General features: G+C 31.9%; 1 protein-coding gene across 3 annotated transcripts; it reads right to left on the bottom strand.

Moving 5' to 3' along the window:
- Nucleotides 1-1,017: 1,017 nt before the first annotated feature.
- On the bottom strand, nucleotides 1,018-26,510 carry LOC132714136 (peroxiredoxin-2-like). Of its 3 annotated transcripts, none has more exons than XM_060696913.1 (6): nucleotides 26,362-26,510; nucleotides 16,729-16,886; nucleotides 10,955-11,071; nucleotides 7,740-7,862; nucleotides 4,121-4,251; nucleotides 1,018-3,188 (listed from the first exon to the last, which is right to left on the bottom strand). In XM_060696913.1, the coding sequence occupies exons 2-6, from the start codon at nucleotides 16,866-16,868 to the stop codon at nucleotides 3,103-3,105; spliced, it is 597 nt and encodes a 198-aa protein (XP_060552896.1). In that variant the 5' UTR covers nucleotides 16,869-16,886; nucleotides 26,362-26,510; the 3' UTR covers nucleotides 1,018-3,102. The 3 variants fall into 3 exon arrangements, with proteins under 3 accessions (XP_060552896.1, XP_060552895.1, XP_060552897.1); XM_060696912.1 differs by lacking the exon at nucleotides 26,362-26,510 and adding an exon at nucleotides 20,184-20,309; XM_060696914.1 differs by lacking the exon at nucleotides 26,362-26,510 and adding an exon at nucleotides 17,629-17,753.
- Nucleotides 26,511-27,279: the final 769 nt, after the last annotated feature.

The following is a 27,279-nucleotide window of genomic DNA, read 5'->3' as shown; positions in this document are numbered from 1 at the left end:
CCATTATGGGTTATAATATTTTATATAATATAACACATACTTGCAAACAATTACATTCATGATATAAAGAAGATTTTTTTGACATAAATATAGTGAAATTTCCCTGGAAAAATAATTATAAATATGAGTTCTGAAAGTCTACATGTATATATTATTTCATGTTTTTTTTGTTATCCAAAAATTAAATACCATAAAAAATATTAATTAATTAAAATATGTTTTTATATAACAGTTGTTGGGCTAATATAATAGATAAGAACAATTAGAAGTGTGAAAGAATTTTAAATAAAGCATTATAAACACTGGTTTATTAATTACTAAATTAGCACCTTTAGAAGTGTGTAACTTATAGTTCTCTGTAACAAATTTGTGACAATTTAATTGATTTGTCAGATTAAAGTACCTTTTTTAAATAGAATATATTAAAGAAAATCAAAGGCCAACAATTGCAAAAAAACAACTGCATATTTGATATAAATTAGCACCTTTACAAATGAGTAACAAGCAAAATTAATGCCTTTAAAACACACAATTTTTTGTCAATTTTCATATTAATGTATACTTTCACAATGTCTGATTCTGTGTATCTTTGTGCTTCTTGCTCTGAATTTGTGTTTGATGATGATTTAGCAGTTTCCTGTGATGGATGTAATTCTTGGCAACACATATATGTAATTCAGGTAAGTGATAATAGGAGGTGTAAAGACCAAAGGTGAAACGTCCAGGAGGTGTAAAGACCAAAGGTGAAACGTCCAGGAGGTGTAAAGTCCTGAAATCGATACAGCGAGGTTATCATTACCAAAACATGAATGTTAACCATGGAAAATGAACTAATATTAATAATTTTATTAGAAGTTTACTGTGACAAATCTTATAAACATCTAGTTTCCTAAGCCATAGGTTTGGAGCTGGAAGTTACAAGAGCTAACAATAGTGAATACACAATTTCGATGATTATAGTCTGTATGCTGGGTAAGGGGAACTTAAAACCAGAAAATGTAATTATAAAACACATGCCAATTTATAAACAACATTTATTTCTTTGTCTACAATGCGATTCCTTACTGGCAGTATTCTATCATGTTTCATGTATCAACAAGTTTTGTTTATTATTTAACATTAGCATATAACAAATGTATACCAGTTTATTGCTAACGAAAGAAGTTTTACTTATTAGCTTAAATTATCATAGGATTAATTCATCAGTTGAATCAATGTATTATCATAAACATAAGCAACTCCATACAAAAGAATCACTACGAAATATCAGTATCAATTTTCCTAAATATCAAAGGCATTGCAAATTATTACATAAAACAATTTTGGTATCAACCATAGAATTTGTCGTTACAGAACATTTAATGTACATTAAAGGGTTATTTAAAGATATTAAATATCTACACATCACTTGATGACACTTGTTCAAAACATATTTTTTTTCTCTAAAAAAATATACAAAATACACACTTTAAGTGGGTAGCTACTGCACGTGATAGACAGAACACAGTTGCGTATATAATCTTTATACTGTAAAGGAGGTATCTTTGTGTTATATTTGTAGCTTCCAACTGAAATTTCAAATCAATCTTTATTAGCATAAGTGAACAAGAGACTACGGAAATGTTGTTTATAAGTTTGTAAATAAAGATCTACAGATAAAAAACTAAACTGTGCTCAAATGCATTTTGGCAGTTGAAGTGCAAGTGTTTTGGTTATCTCCATATTCAGGATGGTTGATAATGAAAGACAATTAATAATACTTTACATACATGATTTTTTACCTTAACATGTAAACATAATAATCAGTACAATCTTTAATACACCATTTTGTTCAAATATATCCGAGACTAAAATGAGACAATTAACAGTATAACTCAGAATGGTCATAAAAATAATTTTGCTTTGGGATACATAGCTGCTAGTGGAGGAATATATCTATGTATAATGTTAAGTTCTGGAAATTTATAATCACATTATTTAAGTATAAACTTCTATCTTTAGCTCAAGTGTCATTCTTAAAACCTATAAGCTTCAAAAGAAACTTGTCTGTGTGTGGTTTTAGGCTTCTGTTATGTGGAAATGTGGGAATCACTTTAACAGCCAATCAAAGTTATATGTATACTTATAAAAAGTTTTGAGCTAACCTAACTGAAACAAGTCAATCTACATAACCGCAAAACAATAAACATTCTTAAAATAAAACTTCCCTTAAAATCAAAATACAAAATAATTTTGCAAATAATACGTGAAGCAATAACTGAAATTTTCAAATAGTAAATTGTTTATTTGCAACCAAACTTTTAAGCATTACATACTTTTGATTCAAAAAGCATAAAGTATGCATTTAGCTGTGCCATCTGGTTGATTGATCAATGAAAAACATCAAAAAATAAAAATTGTGAGATTTTGTCCTCTAAAATCAATTGACATAAACATGTAATCAGAAGTTTGAAATAACAGTATTCAAAGTTGAATAGTTCTGATAAGCCTAGATGAAGAGTCAGACAAGTAAAAATAACTGATACATTCTTTATGACAACTTTGAATAATTTATCTCCATTGAAAGACCAAAAATCCTAAATGGACATCAGATATTCACACAATAAAAGCAGCTGCTTAGAAATTTCTATTTACTGAATCCAATTAATGTTTCCACTTTAGGAAATTTTGATCATTTTGCTAAGTTCATGTATGATATCAATAAGCTAAAGTTACATTAAATCTCACATTGATCAACAATTATTTTCCACGAATCTATGATATATGTTTAAATTTTTAAACCAAACAGGACATCTTTGGCACAAGGCAAGCTGATAAACAGATTTCAAATATTTCAAAGCAAAAAGTTTAAGCACATAGCGGTTTTCACAAAATACAAAACAAAACAAAATCATGTGGAGGGAAGATATAAAATGGAAGTAAAGTGAAATATTTTTGTAAGAGTATTAAACATTTACTAAGAACTAGCTTGAATCATGTATTATGATTGTATCATCTTCAAAGAAAGCACTTTTGTTACGCTAGATCACTAATCTAAAATTAGTCCAAGGGAGGTAAATCCACATTTGTACAATAAAAAGTTTTGACAAGAGTTGTCTGTGTTCAGTTATGTTTGCTGAAATAGGTTTTGGATCCTTTGACGTCAGCCTTCATAGTGTCTGCACCAGGTTTCCAGTTGGCAGGGCATACTGTGAATAAATAAAGAAAAACATATAAATGGATAATTATTTTAGACTCACAGTCAGTAAATGTAATTGTATCATAGTTTTGGGACCTTTTGTCAGAATTAAATCATTTACATATATACATGCACAGCGCGTTAACTGGAGTGCAGGTATTTATAATAAGTTACCTGCACTCAAAAGCATGCCCATTGATTGGCTCGTATTTTCTGGGGTATACTTATAGTGACAGCAGAGAAAGGGAAAGCCACAGAAATATTCATTTGTTACTTTTTTCTGGGGTTTCATAATGTGACAACAGGGATCGTGTTTTTATGTTTGACTATGATACAAAAGAGAAAGAACATCAAAACACTCTGCAATCTGATAATACTGGGGCGCTACTCCCCTCTCATACAAATCAGAAAGCCTCGTGTTTTGATGCTCTTTCTATTACTTTTTTGGCAAAAGATAATGCCCACACAAAGTTTAAAAAACCTAAAAATCATTTTAAAACTTTAATTATAACACGCTTCACACCATTTCATTATCTATCAGATAGGACAATCAAGTGCATTATTACATGATACATGCACAGCATTAAAAAGGAATGCCAACACGTCTTATGACGTCAATAAACCAAATGATGTTAAGAAAATTACTTCAACGCTCCATGTAGTTCAACATATTTATTTTTATCAATTCTCTTTTTTTTTTACCTGATTAGAATGGAAATAGTAAGTCATGTAAGAGTTATAGGTCTTGGGCAGTGAACTCCAATTATACTATCAAATAAGAGTGTGAAGTTTCCACGGATTCCCTCCAGCAGTTTTTGAGATACCAACTTGCACGCAAAAACTTAACAAAAGTGTGACACTGACACTGATGCCAAGTTGAGTAAAATAAGATCTCCCTTTTTTAGAATAGTTGAGCTGATAATGGATCATATGGTACATTACCTTCTCCATGTTTGTCAGTGAACTGGAATCCTTGAACAAGACGGAGCACCTCGTCAACGTTTCTACCAACAGGAAGATCGTTGATTGTTATTTGACGTAGATTACCCTTGTCGTCAATGATAAACAAACCTCTGTGGATGAAAAAAATGTGCAATAAAGTAATGTATAAATGAGCCGCGTCATGACAAAACCAACATAGTGGGTTTGCGACCAGCATGGATCCAGACCAGCCTGCACATCCGCACAGTCTGATCAGGATCCATGTTGTCCGCTTACCATTCCTATTACAAGTAGAGAAACTCAGATAGCGCACAGCATGGATCCTGATCAGACTGCGCGGATGCACAGGCTGGTCTGGATCCATGCTGGTCGCAAACGCACTTGTGATGTGGCTCAAATTATTTTTACTAGTCCTCTGTGTATGGAATTATTATGCAAAACGATTTTAATTCAAGATCATAACTTTAGTAAACTTTTAAGCTTTACTGGTGAGGGAAAACCTAAGGTCCACCTCTGTGCATTACTTCGGGCATTGGCAGGCACCTAAGTAGACCAACCAACAATCCATATCCTGGCTGGACAGTTTTCTCACATTAAAAGATCCAAAGTCGCATATGATAGCTGGATAGCTATTTTACTGTTAAGGAAATAAAACAATTGTTCCTGTCTACAGAATAACATTAAGTCAATCATTCTCAATGTATTCATGAAACAATTACTGAATGTATAACAAGAGCTGTCTGTAGGACAGCACGCTCGACTATTCTAAGTGCTTGATAGTAAAAGAGCCTTGATAATGTTAAATTTTTTAAGTTCACAAAAGGGCTAATTTTTTTTATAAATTCATGTTATAGGTCATAGAGAGAGTCTAATTATACAGAATTGGCTTGACTATTTGGAAGGTAATGTCACAAGGGTTTTTTATTGAGTATAATAATACTAATTACCTATGAATACATAAATTTGACAGAAAAGGTAAAAAGCTTGTTATTAAGATGTTTTATCAAGTAAATCACTGCTTTATTATTATGAATGCATAAAATTGTCCCAAAAAAGGCACAAACCCTTCAGTAGTTATTGAGATAACAGCTTACAAGCAAAACTTTACCATGAATTTCTAAGTTGAAAAAGGGGAGAAAAATCAGCCTAAATGCAAGATAGAATTATGGATCTTTGTCAGTGACCTACAATTATGACCCTAAATGCATATGTGAAGTTTTCAATAAATATCTTTAATGGTTATTGAGATATGTAAAACTTGCAAGTAAACATTAACCAAGAGACTAAGTAGAAAAGGGGATATGAATCAGCCTTAATGCAAGATAGAGTTATGGAACTTGGTCAGTGACATACAATTATGCCCCTCCAATTATGACCCTAAATGCATGTGTAAAATTTCAAGTAAATATCTTTGAAGATTTTTAACCTTTAACCAAAATTTCTAAGTTTCAAAGGGGCAAATAATTCTGCAAATATTGCAGACAGACTCATGCAATTTTGCAAACTGATGTACATTGTTATTATAAATAAGAATTTTAAATTTCAATTGAATATCTCGAGCAATAATTGAGATATTTGACTTTACAAAAAAACTTTAACCAAAATTTCGAAGTTCCAAAGGGGCATAATTCTGTCAATATGGTAGGCAGAGTTATCCAACTTGTCAATCTGATGTACATTGTTACTATAAATAAGTATTGTTAGTTTCAATTGAATATCTCAAGCAATAATTGAGATATTTGACTTTACAAAAAACTTTAACCAAAATTTCTAAGTTAAAAAGGGGCATAATTCTGTCAATATTGTAGGCAGAGTTATCCAACTTGTCAATCTGATGTACCTTGTTACTATAAATAAGTATTGTTAGTTTCAATTGAATATCTCAAGCAATAATTGAGATATTTGACTTTACAAAAAACTTTAACCAAAATTTCTAAGTTAAAAAGGGGCATAATTCTGTCAATATGGTAGGCAGAGTTATCCAACTTGTCAATCTGATGTACCTTGTTACTCTAAATAAATATGGTAAGTTTAAATTGAATATCTCAAGCAATAATTGAGATATTTGACTTTACAAAAAACTTTAACCAAAATTTCTAAGTTAAAAAGGGGCATAATTCTGTCAATATTGTAGGCAGAGTTATCCAACTTGTCAAGCTGATGTACCTTGTTACTATAAATAACTATTGTAAGTTTCAATTGAATATCTCAAGTAATAATTGAGATATTTGACTTTACAAAAAACTTTAACCAACGCAGACGCCGACGCGGACGCGGGGGCGACTACAATAGCTCTCATATTCTTCGAATAGTCGAGCTAATAAAACAAACAGTCTAAGCGTAAGTAAATTCATCAATTAAATTACTACTAGTTTCTATTATTCTACTGAGTAGATCAGCAAGGCAGCTGAGTAAATATTTTGTTTGTTAATTTCCCTTGTAAATGTATAGGGAAGTTCAATCATTCTGTGTTGATAATACTATTGGTTATACAAGTTGTTGACAGGGTCAAGATCATAATTGATGACCGGATCAAGCCCAAGGTGCTTGCAGAGGGTTATATTTATATCAGCAAGGCTATATTCTCCTGTAATCCTGCATGAGTAAAATATGAGCCTAGGCATTAACTGAAGGTTATATTTATATCAGCAAGGCTATATTCTCCGGTATAATCATCCTGTCAGCAACTTGTATAAAGAATTAATAATAGTGCAAATTGTTATTAACAGTAAGTTCATAGGAAAACCAACTTTTCAAAGAAGCACAGGAAAATGGCACACTTCAATAAGATAATGTAAGATGTTTAACTGCTATACTTATGTTGCTCATTAAAAAGTAATTCAAATATAAAGTCAACATAGGGATGTAACTTTTGACTATCTATTTTGAAGAAATGATATTTTAATTGAGAAGTATGCCTTTTAGAACGAAACACAATAATAAATTTCATGCTCAATTTAAACTGTCTATGGCATATGAATACATTGTTACTTGTGGGTGATTCGGTTCTTCACAGTTTATACGGCAAAGTATACAAAGTGTTGAAGCCAATCAGAGTTTCAGACATTTATTTGCATTGTTATAAATGTATGTATACACTTTGTTTTGGAAAAAGGTCATTGTTTCAGTTTTATTTGTATTCCACTAATTTCCATACTTTGCAAATTAAAAGCTCCTCATAAACTACTAATTCATTGCCTTAAAGTATATGAAAAATTTATTGCAGCACCTTTATAATTTGCTAAAATAAAATCTCCTTTAAATTAATTGAGGTAATGAACACAGATAGAACTCCCAATATCTACATGGAGATGCTTACACTTTAATCATTAAGCCATCTTTTTTCCTTTAATCATGTATGTTTTCCATGTCAACAAAATAAGTCCCAGGGGGATTGGTTTAACTAATTAGTAATCTAGAGTAAAAAATGTAGCTACTTGATGTTTCAATTCAATATTTGCTTTTAAATGAAAAAGTTGTCAAATGTAGAGGTGAAAATATACCTTTTGGCCATTACTGCCCCCATAGAAGACAAACAAAAATACTAAAAACACTGCATTACATAGAATACACTGTCGTACAGAAAATAAAACCCAGTTATATGTAAGACTAGATTTACCTGAAAGCTATCCCCTCATCTTCCTTAAACACACCGTAAGATTTGGAAATACTGTAAGTCTTATCTGCTACAAGAGGTATATTCATGCTGCCTAGACCACCCTGCTTCCTTGGTGTGTTCACCCTGTAAAACAATCATGGTCATAGTGACATAATTATACAACTTAAATACAAATGTATACCAAAATTCCTGAAAAAAAAATTCAATTGCTCAATGACTAAATGGTTATATCCACATTCTATGCCAAATGATTATAAAAATTCAGCAGGTAATGCCCCGGTCACATATTCACGGATAATGCCACGGAAGCGCTACGGTCTAATCGTTCACGGATTACTACGGAAATGTGAAATTTCGTAGTCTGCTACGGTTCCAGTACGGACACACAACGGTATGAGTACGGAGTCTGACGGATTTACCACCAAAAGCCCCCGGAGAGACACGGATTGTTACGGACTGACACGGTTTGATACGAAGCGACACGAATCAGGACGGACGCACTACGGATACACTACGGTCTGCTACGGTATAAGCACGGGTTAGTACGAATAAGTACGGTCTGATACGGAGAAGAACGTATTGATACGGAGAAGAACGAATTGCCACGGATCTATACGGACCTAATACATCCGTCCACAACCTCTTGCTTGCTCATTTTCAAAATGCCTTAAAAGAAAAGAACACCTAGAAAACGAATTGCAGAGTTCAATGATTTTGGCGGAGAGGACTCGGCCTAATCACATCCGACCCCCGAGACACATCAGGTCCGATTAAAGTGAATTTCTTGATGGACGCTGGATCCTCAACAAGTTCGGCCATGAGAGCCTCATACTTAACTTGAAGCGGTCTTCGTAAAATACCATCTCTGGTCCACCATCTCGTCTGTCTTCTCTTACCTGATTATATGGACTAGTAATCATTAATGAAAAATGTTTATCAATACTGCTTCTCTTTTAATTTTAAGATTTGCTGTTCATCTTACAATTACATTAATTATCGTGATGTTTATGTTTTAAAAATATGTAAAAAGCTTGTTAATTAATCTTATTATCACTCAAGGGCCAGCCTCCGAGGCTTATGAGACACTTCGTTTTATGTACATATTTACTCTTATTTCACGATCCAATGTTTGTAAAATATGTAACATTAAATGTTATTCTATTACTTATGAATTGTAGTACGATATTAATATAAATTTACTTCTATGTATGTCTTCAAGCAGCTCGACCACTGCCTCCGCATTCTGAGCCATTTCGATATAAATTGCAGCCAGTAAATGGCAATTAACATTTATTAAATGTTTCGGCAAATATGTCTGTTTTTTAACAAGAAGGTAGTATTTATACCCTTGAAAAAGTACATGATACTTAATTCATCTGTACTAAACAGTGGTGAACCGTACCATTCCGTACCGTTTCGTGTTGCAACGCAATAAACCGTATAAGACCGTGCTAATCCTTGCCTCTCCGTAGTACAACGTATAACGATAGTGGCTTTCCGTGACAATGACGTATTAATCCGTATTAAAACCGTAGCTTATACGTAGGGTAACCGTACAAATACGTAGTTCTCCGTACAAAACCGTGGAAATCCTTGACAAGTTGGTGGACTACGAATCAGTACGGACTAGTACGGTTTTCGTACGGACCAGTGCCTATCAGTACGGATTAACATGGACGGATACGCTACGGTTGATTTTTCCTTAGCAAATTTTTGTGCATGTTCAAAAATTGTCAAGGATCGCTACGGATATACAAGGACTACTACGATTGATTACGGTTACAATACGGAGAGCTACTGACCAGTACGGGTAGCTATGGACAGTGCCGGAATAAATCCGTGGCTCTTCCATGGGCGTATTCCGTGAATATGTGACCGGGGTATAAGCAAACTGAAAATTGATATTCAAAAGTACAACAAAAATCTGGAAAAAGGTGTGGGTGATCTTCCTGAAGCAATGAAAAATAATAATATGAATAATAATTGCAGACTTGGCTTGATGGTCTGTTCATGAGAGTAATATTTAATGTAAACTGAAAGTGCAATATTGTGTTCATGATAAGACAGGTTAGGGTTAAAAAGTACTTTTGAAATGACAGAATGTTTACTGATGTGCCACAGACAAGAGAGATATTATAGAGGGTAACCATATTTTTTGAAATCTAACTTGTTACAAATAAATTGATATTAATCTGCGAAAATGTACTAACTATTAATTTCTTTACTGTTACCCGTCCCCAACAAAATTTAATGTTCTTTTGTTTGCACTCAGAATAATGTATTAACTTACCAGGCAAGTTGGGAGGACGCCCTGAGAATAATGTATTAACTTACCAGGCAAGTTGGGAGGACGCCCTGAGAATAATGTATTAACTTACCAAGCAAGATGGGAGGACGCCCTGAGAATAATGTATTAACTTACCAAGCAAGATGGAAGGATGCCCTGAGAATAATGTATTAACTTACCAGGCAAGTTGGGAGGACGCCCTGAGAATAATGTATTAACTTACCAAGCAAGATGGGAGGACGCCCTGAGAATAATGTATTAACTTACCAAGCAAGATGGGAGGACGCCCTGAGAATAATGTATTAACTTACCAAGCAAGATGGGAGGACGCCCTGGGAAAAATGTATTAACTTACCAAGCAAGATGGGAGGACGCCCTGGGAAAAATGTATTAACTTACCAAGCAAGATGGGAGGACGCCCTGAGAATAATGTATTAACTTACCAAGGCAAGATGGGAGGATGCCCTCGGAAAAATGTATTAACTTACCAGGCAAGATGGGAGGACGCCCTCGGAAAAATGTATTAACTTACCAGGCAAGTTGGGAGGACGCCCTGAGAATAATGTATTAACTTACCAAGCAAGATGGGAGGACGCCCTGAGAATAATGTATTAACTTACTAAGCAAGATTGGGAGGATGCCCTCGGAAAATGTATTAAATTACCAAGCAAGATGGGAGGATGCCCTCGGAAAAATGTATTAACTTACCAGGCAAGATGGGAGGATGCCCTCGGAAAAATGTATTAACTTACCAGGCAAGATGGGAGGACGCCCTCGGAAAAATGTATTAACTTACCAGGCAAGATGGGAGGATGCCCTCGGAAAAATGTGTTAACTTACCAGGCAAGATGGGAGGATGCCCTCGGAAAAATGTGTTAACTTACCAGGCAAGATGGGAGGATGCCCTCGGAAAAATGTGTTAACTTACCAGGCAAGATGAGAGAAGTGGCTGTCAGTGGAGCAACCCACCACCTCACAGTTGATTTTTCTAAACTCCTCTACACGGTCACTGAATGAAATAATCTCAGTCGGGCAGATAAATGTGCTGAAAATTCAAATATTATTCATTAGTATGTTATATTTTTCTGAAAATATTGTTGTAAATTTCTTTCCAATCTCAAAACTACAGTAAACTACACTTCTGTTTAATTCAACATTAAAGTTAGATTATTGTTCCATTTTAGTGTTGATCTGAACCAATAACTTGTGTGCAAAATTTCAGATTGTTCACTCACACTGTATTTCCAGACTGAATTATTATTCAAATTGTGAAAAATGACCCAAAAAATATGGTAAACAAGAAAAGGCCAGGCATTCAAAAATTGAAAAGCCTTGCAACTCTTTTCACTCAAATTGGACTTATATCTTTAATTTCTTCATCATCTTTGCATATCTTTCTGTGCCAAAGCTGACCTACGTAAAATAAATTTTAAAATATTTTTAGGCTTTTGGAACTCAATGGACTGCCTCTAAATTTGACCCCCCAAAATAGTTGCTGACACTAAATACCAAGAAACCATCCCCTTTTTGCCAGAAGCTATCCCCCTTTCAGCACAAACTCCAAAGTTCTTACAACCCCTCATTAATTATAAACAGTATCTTCTAAAAACTAGAAATGTGTCATCATGCCACGGATGCCCCCGCATGCAGCCAAAATTTCAGATGGTGCATTAATTTTTTTTTTTCATTTTAAGTTCAAAGCCCTTAAAACTTTTCAATGTTAACACAAACCATTTCCATACAACGTTCAAGGCACTGAAATTATTCAGTCTTAACCTTTAGAAAGAGCATATTGCATATTTGTAGCCAAAATAATGGCTAAAAGAATGAGTGCTGGAACTGAAAGTTCAAAATTTTTCCAACATTCAGGAAAGATAAGTTTGTCTATATTCATTGAACCACAACCAAATTCAAACTTAAACTGCTTATTCCTTAGAAGTTAGATGTATCTATATTATTTTCAAAGTGAAAGGGACATAACTCTGCCAAAAAACCATCAAACCATGACCAAATTCCAACTTGACCTGCCCATTCCTTTGACATATCCATATGTCAAATTAAAATTGAATATGTAACACTGTTAGGTAGATAATGAACAGAAACTGTAAATTTCATATTATTTTCAAAGTGAAAGGGCATTACTCTGCCAAAAATCATTGAACCATGACCAAATTTGAACTTGACCTGGGCATTCCAAAAACATATCCATATGTCAAATTTGAGTTGAATGTGTTGTACCATTGGGGAGATAATAAACAGAAACTGAAAATTTCATATTACTTTCAAAGTGAAAGGGGCATAACTCTACCAAAAATCATTGAACCATGACCAAATTTGAACTTGACCTGCGCATTCCATTGACGCATCCATATGTCACGTTTGAGTTGAATGTGTTGTACCTTGAGGGAGATAATGAACGGAAACTGAAAATTTCATATTATTTTCAAAGTAAAAGGGGCATAAACTCTGCCAAAAAATCATCGAACCACGACCAAATTTGAACTTGACCTGCGCATTCCTTTGACGCATCTATATGTCAAGTTTGAGTTGAATGTGTTGTACCTTGAGGGAGATAATGAACGGAAACTGAAAATTTAATATTATTTTCAAAGTGAAAGGGGCATAACTCTGCCAAAAATCATCGAACCATGACCAGATTCGAACTTGACCTGTATTTTCTCATGACATATCCATATGTCAAGTTTTGAGTTGATTGTGTTGTACCGTTGGGGAGATAATGAACGGAAACTGAAAATTTCATATTATTTTCAAAGTAAAAGGGGCATAAAACTCTGCCAAAAATCATTGAACCATAACCAAATTCGAACTTGACCTATATTTTCTCATAACATACCCATATGTCAAGTTTGAGTTGAATGTGTCCAACCGTTCTTGAGATAATGAACGGAAACTGAAATTTCATATTATTTTCAAAGTAAAAGGGGCATAACTCTGCCAAAAATCATCGAACCATGACCAAATTCGAACTTGACCTGTATTTTCTCATGACATATCCATATGTCAAATTTGAGTTGAATGTGCCCAACCGTTCTTAAGATAATGAACGGAAACTGATGATGACGGAATGACAGAATGACGGAAGGACGGAAGGACGGAAGGATGGAAGGACGGAAGGACGGAAGGACGGAAGGACGGAATGACGGAACAGGGCGTAACACTATATGCCCCGGCCATTACATGGCGGGGGCATAATAATATTTTTTACAAAATTTATTATGACAGTAAACTTTTGTTGTATCCATAATCGAACAAAATATTATACTGCTATTTAAAGGAATTAAACCTTTAGCAATAAGTTTGTGCATGTAACAGTCCCTCAAATGTTTCCTTATTACATGTACAATGCTACAATGGTTTGCCAGTGGAACAACGATTGTGTTCCCACTGTCAAACTATTGTAGAGGATGAAAAGCATGTATTATTATATTGCCCTCTATATGATTCCATTCGTAACGACTTGATTCGAGAAGCACAAATGCTAAACGATGGTTTTGATGCCCTCTCAGACATTGATAAAGTAGGATATGTTCTCTCCAATGCAGACATTGTATTTTTAACTGCCAAAACCTGTTTTAACATATTGAATAGAAGAAAACTAATTTTATACAACTGACATTATTTTAAATAACTTTTATGTGTTCTTAGATATACATGTACTATTTAGAAAATACCTTTGCTAATAATCTTCTAAACCGGATTTTGATTAAATCTAACCACAACATAATTTCTATATAGAATTTTTGGAAGTTCCTTGCTACCTTAATATTTTAAATTACATCAGTAAATTCATTTATCATATGTTCTTCACAACTCTGGTTTAAATTAGCAAGGGTATTTTAGATTTTTAGAATTTTATATGTAAATAGTAAGTCAACATTTAGTCTCTTGTAAATCTTATAGATTGGCAATGTGCATTTATATTGTATTAAAAAAATTATATGTATTTTAACTGTGTACATTGATGAGACTGTAATAAACTAATAAATAAATAAATGTATTTTAGAGATATTATACATGTAATTAAAAATTTCAACAATAATTTTGTAAACTATAGGCAATATATATATATATAGCTTTATTCACTTTGAAAAGTTCAAGTTCAGGAATCATTAGCCTCATTTAGATACCTCTCTCTTCACTCAAAACCATAAATGGTAGAGCTTTTAATACAGTTACATGACGTTACTTTCTCCCAGTTTTTAAAATTGGGGCCCGTGAAATTATTTTTCCCTTGAATCACATTTCATAAAACAAACAGCCAGGGAAAAAAGGGACAAAAAAAAAAAGGGAATTTTCTCCCACTCAAGGTAAAAAAAAATTTCCACTCCTCGGGGGCTACTGTTTGATATCTATTCTAAACCTGTTCAATAATTATCTTCAAACAGACCTGTGACAACAATTATCCCTGGTATTAAATGGGATATACACCTTTAACTTTTATCAAGATTTCCGATTTCTGATTTTATTACTGTGTAAACTTTGCAGTCACAAGCAGTGAAGTATGATATTGTAAGACAATAAAAATACTGCACAGTTAAAGTTATGTCTGTTGATGACAGTGCAAATAATCAAGATAAAATTGTTTCACCATTATTGGTGTTCACTCTATATGATAAAGAAATGTGTGTAAAAAAAATCATTAGTGTTAAAGTATCATAACTGACTCTAAATTAATACCAGTATACATCAGTATTGCACTACACTCTAGATTGAAGGTATTTATACCAATTTCAATTGATGCACCATTTGTCATTTCTTTGTTTTAAGTTTGTTTGTCTGTTTTCAAGCTGAATTCAACACATTTTTGGAGACTCATATCTTGGCAGTCAGTGCACCGAAGTAGCTTTTGGGAAAAGTAATTATTACCAACTTCTCTTCAAATGACTGATCTGCATGATTTCTAAATTAAAGCATTGACAGAAAAATGAACATTAGAATCAATGTCCTAGATTGACTTCCCCTTGCCTAAGGCCCTAGGATTGAACAAGCAACCCCTAGATTACACATCTGATTGTCTCTCTATAAAGGTAAGCCATTGGACCCTTGTTCTAAAGAACAACACTAAGAATGTTATATGATGACTCTCCAGCTGTACTGATGAAGGAAGACCTCGATTTTCTTACACTACAATGCTTATTATGACCGAGGTTTGGGATTTAGCACCTGAGAAGAGCCACTGACCCGCAAGCTTAAGCTGAATACCTTCCTCACATGCGAATATCCAAAGGATCTGGAGTGGAGGGATTTGAACCCATAATTGTGTGGCGCAAATGATTCAAAAGTCAGAGACCTTAACCACTTGTTTATAGAGGCTGACCTATCATGTTCTTATACATGTGCATTGGGTGAAAAAAAATCTGGTATTTCATGGCTATGTACGAGTTTGAAGAAAATAATAATTAAGATTTTGTTACATGCATCTCTACATTAACATACAGTAAAAAATACAATTTGCAGCACATTATTCTAATAGAAATTGCTCAGGCAAAAAGGAAACAAATCTGTTACACGAGATTTTATGATATGTTTCTTTCCTTACATCTAGTATATCAAAGGAATGTGACAATCTGAAATACATGTAGCATGTAAATGACATGAGCCGTGTCATGACAAAACCAACATAATGGGTTTGCGACCAGCATGGATCCAGACCAGCCTGCGCATCCGCGCAGTCTGATCAGGATCCATGCTGTTCGCTTACAAACCCTATAACAAGTGGAGAAACTGATAGCGAACAGCATGGATCCTGATCAGACTGCGCGGATGCGCAGGCTGGTCTGGATCCATGCTGGTCGCAAACCCATTATGTTGGTTTTGTCATGACACGGCTCATATATGTTCAGTACGATCTATTATATCTATGCATGAAGTTTATATTGTGCTGGTGTCGTGTAATAAAGTTGATGTTTTCTGTGTGATACTGACATCATCTCAAAATATTCCAAGATAAAAGTGATCTCTTCCCTGTTTATTGAGATACTTATTTAAAGCACTTAAAGCAGTATATAAACAAGTCTACTTCCTGTTATGGCAAAAAAGGTTCAAGTTAAAATACATGTATATAGGTTCCCAGGAAAGATAGACTCACAGTGATCAAAAGTTACAGGCCCTTGTCATCGCAAGTCACAGTCAGTACACATTTAATTGTATGAGCTCCCAAGAAACTTAGTACAGTGATTTAAAATATTTAGAAAACTCCAAACTTGATTGACATTTCATCAATAACAAATAAACAATATCCATTTAATCAAAAAGCTATTTTTTAGGAGTTCGAGTATTCACAATCTATTTTACCAATTAAACTTAAGTATATGAATTTATGATATACATGTATTGACAGCTTAGTGCAGTAACAGGTTAACTTCTATTGAATTATAAAAGGAGATAACCCATTACTGCACAAAACATGCACATAATGTGTATAATCCCAAAATTTTTCACAAAAAACATTTAATTTGTCAAAAAATTATTTTTTTAAAGGGAAATAATAAGTTTTTGCCCTTTTTTTCCAATATAAGTATAAGTTTATGATGACATTAAATTACTATTGATGAATAAAATTAGTATCATTCTCTCAAATAAAATCTAAATTTTTCTAAATAAACTTCATTATCAATCTACAATAGTCACATAATGATGCAAATTATTCACTGAAATTAATACAGCTCAAAAGATACTCACAAATCTGCGGGATAGAAAAAGAAGACGAGGTATTTCCCTCTGTAGTCGGCCAAAGAAATTTCCTTGAATTCTCCGTTAACGAGGGCTTGTGCCGACCATTCTGGCGCAGGCTTTGTCAGTTTTAAATCACCGAGAGACATTTTTGTGGATTTGTTTGTCTGAAAAAAATAAAGAAAATGTTTTACAATTTTAGAATTCACTGATTAATGTATAAAGTTATCATAATGACAGTGAAAATTGAAGCCCTGTGGGTTAAAAACAACTATATATCTCTTTCTGTTATTCAACCCCACCAAAACCTTTTTGTAAGTGTCATAGATAGGTAAGATTTTGTTTAATTACATTTTATAATATTTCTGTATGAAATAAAAGAAAGGACTTTAATAAGCTGAATGGTAGATAAAAAGTCTAGGGTAAATTGGCATTTAAATAAGGCAATTGATCATTCGATTTTTTTTTTTTACTTTGGTTCTAGAAACAATAAATTCCTTATATTTTCTCAAAATTCATATTGCAAAACAATGATAACTCTAAATGAATAAATTGTCAATCTTCTTGAAAAATATTGAGATGAAAAATTATGTAAATAACAGATTAAATATCCTAATAATGTATATTTTAAATGGATTGTTTGCATTTTCTTCCCCATGATTAATATAAACACATTTATTTATTTCAGTCTCTGTCAATTCAATTATTCTTTTTTAGCACAAAAATATGTATGGATAATTATGATCTATCTGTGACATCAATTCAATATACTGAACATTTGAAAATCCTACCTTACCTTTAATTTAGTTTAAAGCTAAAGGGCATGACATCTAAACATCAATTCAGATTTTGAGATTAACAAAACATCTGACACTGTTTAAATTATAGTCGCCACATGATCACACTTACATAACACAAACTTTCCGAAATTAAATCATCTATCTGCACTTGCCTTCTTGCTATTTGACGTTATAGAAATTATATAATGAAGTAATTTAAAAATATACCGATGTACTGATGATACAGCCAATTTTCTTACACCCAGTCCTTGAAGATTATAAAGTTACAGGTACACTTGTACTGACCTCAATTTAAGACACTATTTGTTACTAACGTAAGTAAAAGCAAAATACATAGAGGATATTCAAGTTTTTTCTATAAATACATGATTTCTTTTCATCGAGTGGTATGAAAATAAATATTTCATGAGTGGCAGTAGCCACGAGTGAAATATGGTAATTTTCATGCCACAAGATGAAAATAAATCATGTATTTATAGAAAAACTTGAATTTTCTGTTTATTATATACATTTTTCTCTTTTATTTTGCAATAAAATTTGAAAGACTTTCCCTTAAATTTTGTGTACTGGCAGAATTTAAAAAAAAGTAGTACGGCAAGACACCAGTGAAAATACGGAAAATATGTTTCACCGCAGTGAAAAATAATTTTTTACAGTGAAAATATGGAAAATGAAAATACGCATTTTATTTCATCAATATTTCTCAATATTTCATTTATAAGTATATAATAAATGTACTATTCTGTAACAGTGTGTGTAAATAATACAGATAGTTAATTACAAGTACATGTATATAACAATAAAAAATTTCAGCATCTGAGGTTATGTTTGTACATTCCATAAACTATATGCATCCACATGAATAAACAAGAATAAAAATACACCCAAAAATCAAAAACATAACTTGTGAAAACTATTTAAAGAATGTCCTAAAATCTAAAATTTTCCTCATCAATGTGATGATGTGCACGTTCTACTTAAAATTAATATGCCTTGACATTTTATAGCAGCACATTTTCATGAAGTCAGCAATTATTTTCACTTATTTTTGACACAGCTAATCTGTTTAGGAAGACTTTAAGTTCAAATCACATATACTGGTTGACTTGACAACAGTTTTTTGTATTTAGGACACTTAAGACATTCTTAATAAAATTAGCATTAAGCTGTAAAAGACAAAATTAAGTTTTTAACCACTAATAAATTAACCGGACAATTTTTGGTAATGGATTTACATTGCTTTGAATTTGGAAGTCCATTCAAACTTTAATGTCAAATCAATATCAAAATACAAGAGCACCACATGCAGTTTTAACGCTCGTCTTTTTAAAAATTCAATTGTTGCATGGCAATAATATTATTGCACCATCAGACAGAATTATATGTTCACAAACTCACTTTAAATTGTATATAAAGTAGTGAAAATGACTAAAATGGATTTTTTCATTCAGAAAATAATTGGACCACTGTGTACATAATGTTTTTCACTCACCCAGGGAAACTCTAAAATGTCATCTCTCCAGACAATTTGTAATGACCTAATTACAAGTTAATATTTCTAATAGCTTTATAACCTTGTTTTTACAATAATGTTAAAGAAGTCACTAAATTCATCTTTCTTTCATTTTAGGCGTGCAAAAAAGATTAGGTTGCCTTTAAATCTTGTGTATTCAGTGTACATAACACACAAACAATTCAAACTATCGATAAAATAAATATATACATGTAACTCCAGTATTCCAAATATACACAAATGACATTATGAATAAAACATATATGTATATACACCAGTTTTCAATAAAGAATATCAAATTTCTGTGTTAAAAGCATTAATTTACTTCATAGTTGTATTCAATATCTCTTAAGGACTGAAATAATTTTACCATAAATTTATTCCATCTTTCATTTAATAATGCATTCTTAAACTAAATAAAGATGAAGTACTACTTGGGTTTACATGTTTATTACATACATTTAGTAAATCACTGAAAAAATATACAAAAAACATAAAAATAACACAAAGGTTTGTGAGTAACAGTAAAAAATATAATCCCTAGGAAAATACTGTTACCCCGAGGTGTATTTTTAGAGGGATTTTACACATCATTCAATATCAACACCAGGGCAAGTACATGTGCAACTGCTCTTCCTATTCTTTGTCTAACTGTGGCTCAAGTTTTTTTGTTGTTTTTTTTCATCTTAAAAATACTAAATCATTGTATGCTTGGGTAATTCAAGTGTACTCATACAAGCATAATTCATGCTTGCATAATATAAGTGTATGCTTGCATAATTGAAAGAGTGCAAAATTCAAGAGTATGCTTTTAAAATTCAAGTGTCTGCTAAACTCTGCTTACATAATTGAAGTGGAACCTACAAAGCAATTAATTCAATTGAATGCTTGCATAACTGAAGTGAAAGCTAGCATAATTCAATTGAATGCTTGCATAATTCAAGTGAACTGAATATTGGAAAAATCACAAGGTTTCACCTTTACTGTCAATATCAGAAGATGTTACACTTATTGCTCCATTAATAAAAAGGTCGTTCTCTTTTATAGACATTAGAGGTTTACTTTTTGTAACTTTCAACTTGAATGTCACGTTTTCATTTTCATATTATACACATAATTTCAAATACAATGTGTAAGAATTTTCAACTTACTTCAACAGAGAGAGATCTTTCTGCAACTTTTCCCTTGAGGTCTTTTCCAACTTGTATAATTGTAACATTCATTAATTCAAGTTCTTCTAAATATCTTCTATACATCCAATATAACTCATTTACTATTAGAAAGATTCTGCTTTTATTCAAAAGTAAACCAGATTATAAATTTATACTGTCAAGGTTGACTTGTCAGCAAAATATATGCTGCATTCAGAGCTAAGATGCATGGGATGCAAAGTCAGTTAATTTCATGCGTTACATTGAATTCAAAATGACTAACTGCTGATAATTTCAATATATTGCATATAATATTACAGCATTGCCCATCAATTGACTGATCTGGATTATCAGAATAATCATATGTGCACTCGTATATGTAAATTAAGATATCGTAATTACCATATTATCCCCGCCCATGTCATAATGATATTCATATTTGCTTTATGTTACACAACCCACCTGCTATGAGCTTGTAATTGAAAAATGGTATCTCTTTGGCAACCTAATGCAAGTAACTTTAAATTTACATTCAAACTTGACAAATTGAATTTAATGAACAAATATCAAACAGATTAATATAGAGGGCTGTAATACTTATTCCATTAGTATAAATTCACAACATCCAATCAATAATCTTTATGGTATAGATTTTTAAGCACTATAGATTTTGCTCTTTTATATCAAGGGATGTGAATAAATGAAAATTGACAGATTTTCCACAGTCTTAAGTGCTTTAATTCTTAGAACATGACACAAGAATTTATGCATGATATGTAAAGCCAGAAACAAAACATAAGCAAATATTTTAAATGTATTTTAAATGTTTCTGTGGTGTTACATTAATTAAATCTTAACATATCACTAAAGGTGATGAATACTCCCCCACATCTGCATTATTATCAATGTATTTCAGAATAACAAAAATCAATGCATGAGCAAAAGTGTAAAAATATATTTTAGCACTAGTGACCTTGACCCTAGTCACCTCTAGTTCCATCCTAACCATAGATAATATGCATGTCACCATGAGTTTGACATTGACCCCTGTGACCCTAATCTCCACCCAAAGTTTAGAGAACAGCCCAAGGTATGTTTTTGGCTTATTTTATAGCCGTTATTGGGTCATATTCCCAATTGAAAACAGTATATTATTTTCCCAATCTACAGGAAGATTTTCCTAATTGAAAGTTATAAAATAAAAATATTGAATATAGAATTCTAACATCTTTAAATATAAGGGCTTCTTCACTGTAATAGTGCTAAAATGTTTGAAGATGCCATCCTAGAAAGGGATTGTTTGCATTCATTTAATCACTGCAAAATTTCAGTCATGCATTTTTCCCAATTTTTAACAAAACAGCGCTGAAATTCCCAATGCCAAGGGTATGGGTCATGTTCCCAAAATCCTGGAAAAAATATCTGCAGGGTTAGTAACAAAATGAGAAGATATTGGCCATTCAATCCTTTTGCTGGGAGTAAATAAAATAGTGTCTGTTCCACAAATTGGATGGCACAAATTGCAATTTGAATAATTTACCCCACCTCGCCCACACTTGATCTTGTCTGTATGTCTGACACCAACCACTCATTTAAGACCTTCTTCCATCCTGTAATATGAGTAATCAGTATGGTCAGGACCAACCTCAAGACAGGATCCAGTATCTAGACTGGCATATCAATCCAACACTGATGTATTTAAGTCATTGAGTGACAAATTTATAAACCCTTAATATATAAGGGAAATCCTAATTGTTCCTAATTTCTGTGCAATAGCGAGCAAGACTAGTGTTTCTTTTCCCAATTATCATTTGTATTCTATTAAGCCAGAGGCTATCTGAAATTCAATAACTTAACAATAGAGTAAGACATTATCAATCACTGTGCTCTAAATCTATAAAGTTTATCAAATCTTTATTATTGTGGTGTCCTTTATGTAGTTCATCCTACTCATCCCTAATAACACTTGAAAGTTAAGAAGACAAAGGTGTACATGACTGTATACTTCAAAATAAAATTCCCTTTTTTTTTATCTCCATTTTAAATCAATTACATTTTATACTATTAATTTAAAAATTTTAACACATAAAGTATCCAATCAAATCAATACTGGTTTACTTTACAAAAAAGTACAGAAATTATCACGCTAAAAATTATGACATGCATTAACAAAATTAATCCAACATATACATTGTAGTCCAAAAAAATATCATATTTAAAATTAATTGCAAACATTTAAGTGCCTTCTGAAACTTTTGTGCCTGTAAAGACACTTTAAAGAAATTACTTTCACTAATACTTTTCCAATATAACAATATACATTTACATGTATAATATATATTCAAAAAGAGAAGATTTTATTACTATTAGTCCAACACATCGAAGCAAATTAATCAAACAAGAATGTGACTCAATTCCCGCTTATTTTCCTCAGAAAACTTTCATTATTAGGGATAAAGTATTGTAACCTGCTATCTCATCAATTGATTTTCCTGTTACCATGGTTACGATAACAATGTCAACATTTATATTAACCCTTTCAAACAGTCTATTCTAAGTTAAAGGGATTTTAATTTAAAAATATATATAAAGTGTGCTTCCAACAGTTTCAGTGCCTGGTCAAGTTGCATGAATGTAACAGGCTCAGGCCAGGTGATTATATCACTGACAGCTAGGGCAGGGCTTCCAGCATGTTAAAGGCACTCAACAGGGATGGATTTTTTTTACATGATGAGACTTGAAATGATTTTTTTCTCATTAATATTCCATTTGATTTAGGTCTTGACCAATAACCTGTGCACTCACTCTGTTTTAAGTTCTAGAATGACTTTTTTTATTTTAAGAAATGACCCAAAATTGAAAAGCATTGTTATGATTTTCATTCAAATCAAGCTAAGAATAGCATAAAAATACAACTTTCAGTTTATTTCTAAGTATATTTCTACAATCATTATCTTTGGAGTATTTTTCTATTTTAATTTCCACAGCTTATCTAAGTTACAAGTTCAAATTTTGTGTTTTGGGTTTTGGAGTTACTTCAATTTAACAAGACACATTGTCAATTTCAAAGTCTCAAAAACATATTTTAGTTGGGAAAGAAAGGGGGGGGGGGAAGCAGGAAAAAAAAAAACCTGCAATAATAAACTAAAAGGTAAACATACAATTGAGCAAGGTGTTTCCATCCTAATTATATCTGATGAGTATTAACCAGGTTTCTTTACAAGTTAAATTAATCTTTCTACAGTGGAACAGCTTGGCCAAAATCAATTTTTTTAATTATAGAAAATGAAAGGATAAATAACTCATTGGCAAGTCGGAGCATCGCTTATTATATATGAGCCGCGTCACGACAAAACCGACATAATGGGTTTGCGACCAGCATGGATCCAGACCAGCCTGCGCATCCGAGCAGTCTGATCAGGATCCATGCTGTTCGCTTACAAACCCTATAACAAGTAGAGAAACTGATAGCGAACAGCATGGATCCTGATCAGACTGCGCGAATGCGCAGGCTGGTCTGGATCCATGCTGGTCGCAAACCCATTATGTTGGTTTTGTCGTGACGCGGCTCATATGTAAGTTAGAAAGAAGCAGAGTTTGTCTACACTGAGATCAACATGCTTCATTGGTCTAAAACATGCTTACTTTTGTGGACAATTTAACTTTTTAAGTGATTAGGTAATTTAGGTATATGATGGAAGATCTGATATATATACATTAAAGCAGCACGCCTCCAGATTCATCCTAATTTTCATGAAAATTTTGAAAATGTATCTATTAAAAGTTAAATATTGTGAACTGAATAAAGAAAATAATTAACACATTGCAATAGGCACTTATAATCCACGTAAATTACCAAAAAGAGGTCAAAATATGCAAAAATAATATAGCCTCTACTGCGTTAGTAACACAGATGAAATATGGTGATAAATACTGCAAAAAACAGTCATTATAAATTGCACATAAGATATAAATTATCACTTGAATCCTTAATATGTTTACTTTTCTTAAAATTTTAGTACAATTATTCCAAGTTTAATTTTCTTGAAATATTTTGGCTCATCTGGAGGCATGCAGCTTTAATTATGTTGAAAGTATTTAGTATCACACATAACAACAAACCTGAAGAAAGAACTATACATGAAAGTTGTGAGAATGTGTTCAGCAAGTGTGAGATATATGTTTAGATATATATTTTCCCTGTATATTGTAGATACTAAAACGTTCTAGAACAAAGTATTATTGTTCATCACATAAATGTTCATTCTAAGTCACTCAAAAATATATCAACATAATTTTTCAAACATATTTTTATAAGAACATCAAAATGATACATTTCTTTTGTTTTTGTCAATTATATTTACTGGAAAATGTGCCCATTGTACAATTTATGTTAAACAGAAGTTTCTTCATATTTATTTAGTATGGAACAGGTCATAAAAAATTCAAATAATTAGGTAAATTTACATTCAGATTGGTAACATGATTTATAAATAACTATAAAAATAAAAGCTGGCTAAAAATTGCTGCAATAGCACAGTTGGTAGAGTGCTTAGCTCAGAAGGAACATACATTGCTGAACCTGACTAAAGGGCTTCCAAAAATATCTCTTTTTTTCGTGGACTGTAATAATAAAAAAAAAATTCAAAATGATTAATATCTGCTGTTTAGAAATTTAAACTTACCACTATAATTAACACATCATAATTTGTGCTGTATAATTTTTTAGCCTTTCACAAAATGATATTCTCTTTATTTCATTTTTTATAATTATATAGTTAATACAATGCATGTCATGCCTTGTGCTCATGTGGGATAATACAGGGTTTAGGGGCATTAGGGCCAGACAGCAATCGTCAGTTTAACCCATTATTGTTTTACACAAATTACTGCTATGTTGGCAAATATTCAAAGCAATAAAAGATGCGCCTGTGGCATAATATTTCTAAATTTAATTTAGATTTATAAGGAATCAATAGATAGAATTTTGAATTAGGTAAACATGATCATATGAATATATCTAAATACTTAGAACCAAAGAATGAATGAACCAAGCTTTTAATAGCCCCAGTTCTTTCATTTCCTCTTTTTTGTGATCTTGAAAACAACAAATTACAATGCTGACATTGGTCTTTGTTTTGAAAAAAAAAAACTTTCAAGTTAGAGTATTAAATTTTAAAATTCAAATGTATTTAATACATACAAAGAACAGTGTTACATTGTTTTTTCTTTTTCGCTATCCATCCTTAATGCATTATGATATAGTTTATTGTACAAATATTAACATTACCTTCATGGTTAACTAAATTAACTTAAGAAACAGTATAGATTTGCAAAAAAGATATTTTTATTACATAGCCAACATTGCTATAAGTAATATACAGTTACTTTTAGGACATGCCTATGAAACAAGAAAGGTCAAGAAACAAGGAAAAAGCATCCAAGAAGTGATGCACTCAAACAGAATACTACAGTATTTATGTATTTCTGTTTTCAAATAAATTAAATAATTATCTCCACAAAGAAAACACATTTGAATAGATCTACACTTTATTTGAATACGATTAATTGCACTTGAATACTAAATTACATTTACAGTACAATAAAATGCTTTGCCTTGACATAAAACAAGTGAAGTTGAAGGTCAAAACTGACAAACGTATAGGTCAAACAAAAAAATACAGACAGATAAAGCTCAGAAAAATAGTAAAATATAAGCTTGAGCAATGTACTTTAATAAATGTTTATTTTCTTAAAACTGTGTTAATTTTTTCAATAGCCTTCATGTAAAGAAGTGAAAGTCAGAGTCAGTCTGAAAAGATGCTGACATAAAATTTCTACATTATCAGATTATGTTGCCAAGCATTTTTGTTCATGATTACAGACGTATAAATTAACAAATTAATCTGCAACAATATGAATATTTTCTAGATTTAATTATAACGAGTTGTGTCTATTAAGTATTGACTCAATTGATGTTAATTGTTTGTAGATTTTACATGTATGTTACATAACCTCAATTAAATCATTTATAAATCTCAGCCTTGGGAACAAATTCAACAATTCAAACAACCAATATAAATTTAATGTCATTGACAATATAAAGTATTTATCTTTCAAGCAGACTGTTCAATAATAAAGCGGGAAATTTGCTTTCCAGTAAAATTAAGAAACTTACAATAATTTGTTTCTTTGTAGATATTTTCTAGAATGTCAGATTGACCGGCTTGGTCTTCTTATTGTCACGAATAACAAATATCACGAGACACAACTGGCACGCGGTTAATATCACTGTAGTGAAACTGTACGCGCATATTTTGACGACAGGTTGTATGGAACTATTCATTTTAAACAGAAATTCAAAACACACCATCATAAGCACATATCGAAAATACTTTGTAGGTACGATTTAACGAAATCAAGACCATCCTTTGACATTTCAACCAAAAGGTGCTAGTCGCATTGATTTGACCTAAATACAGTATGTTTAGTCTTGTTATTCATGTAATATAATATCCATATGTTAAAAAAAATGAAAAAATAAAAAGATCTATATGGATCTATTGGTAAATTTGCAAAGCAATGTGCAAATAAAGGAAACAAAAGAGACTTTACAAGAGATATTTTACCTCTTTGATAACATTAACATTTTTCCATTTCGTACGTTCTTTAGTTATTTTTTTTTTTATTTCTTTGTATTTTATACTTTTGTTTACATCAAAATTCAAATAAATCTCTTTTTTTTTTAAATTGGCATCAGATATTTACACTATCGCAATAATTTTAACCACATGTAATTTATTTTCTGTGTAAACTGAACTAAATTATATCGAGTTTGTTCATGAGATATTTTGTAAAAGTGCAAAATAAAACATTTGAGAAGTCAATGAGTATATTTTCAACTTGGGTTTTTGTTTGTTTGACAGATTGTAAGATGTTGGGTTTGACAGGACCTCTTTTCTAGGAAGCCATGCTGTAACTCATATAAACTATTGTTGTTTTTTTTTCTAATCTTGTTTATTTTGAACTAAAATATCTTAATTATAAGGTTGAATGAATTTGACCTTTTTAAAAACTCTTTTTCATTGGTGGATTT

This window comes from Ruditapes philippinarum, unplaced genomic scaffold (genome assembly GCF_026571515.1).
Source record: "Ruditapes philippinarum isolate M1 unplaced genomic scaffold, ASM2657151v2 ctg2198_1_1_1_1, whole genome shotgun sequence".
In the NCBI taxonomy this organism is placed as follows: domain Eukaryota; kingdom Metazoa; phylum Mollusca; class Bivalvia; order Venerida; family Veneridae; genus Ruditapes; species Ruditapes philippinarum.
Note: the sequence above shows the minus strand (reverse complement) of the source record. Positions and strands in the feature narration are given on the sequence as shown.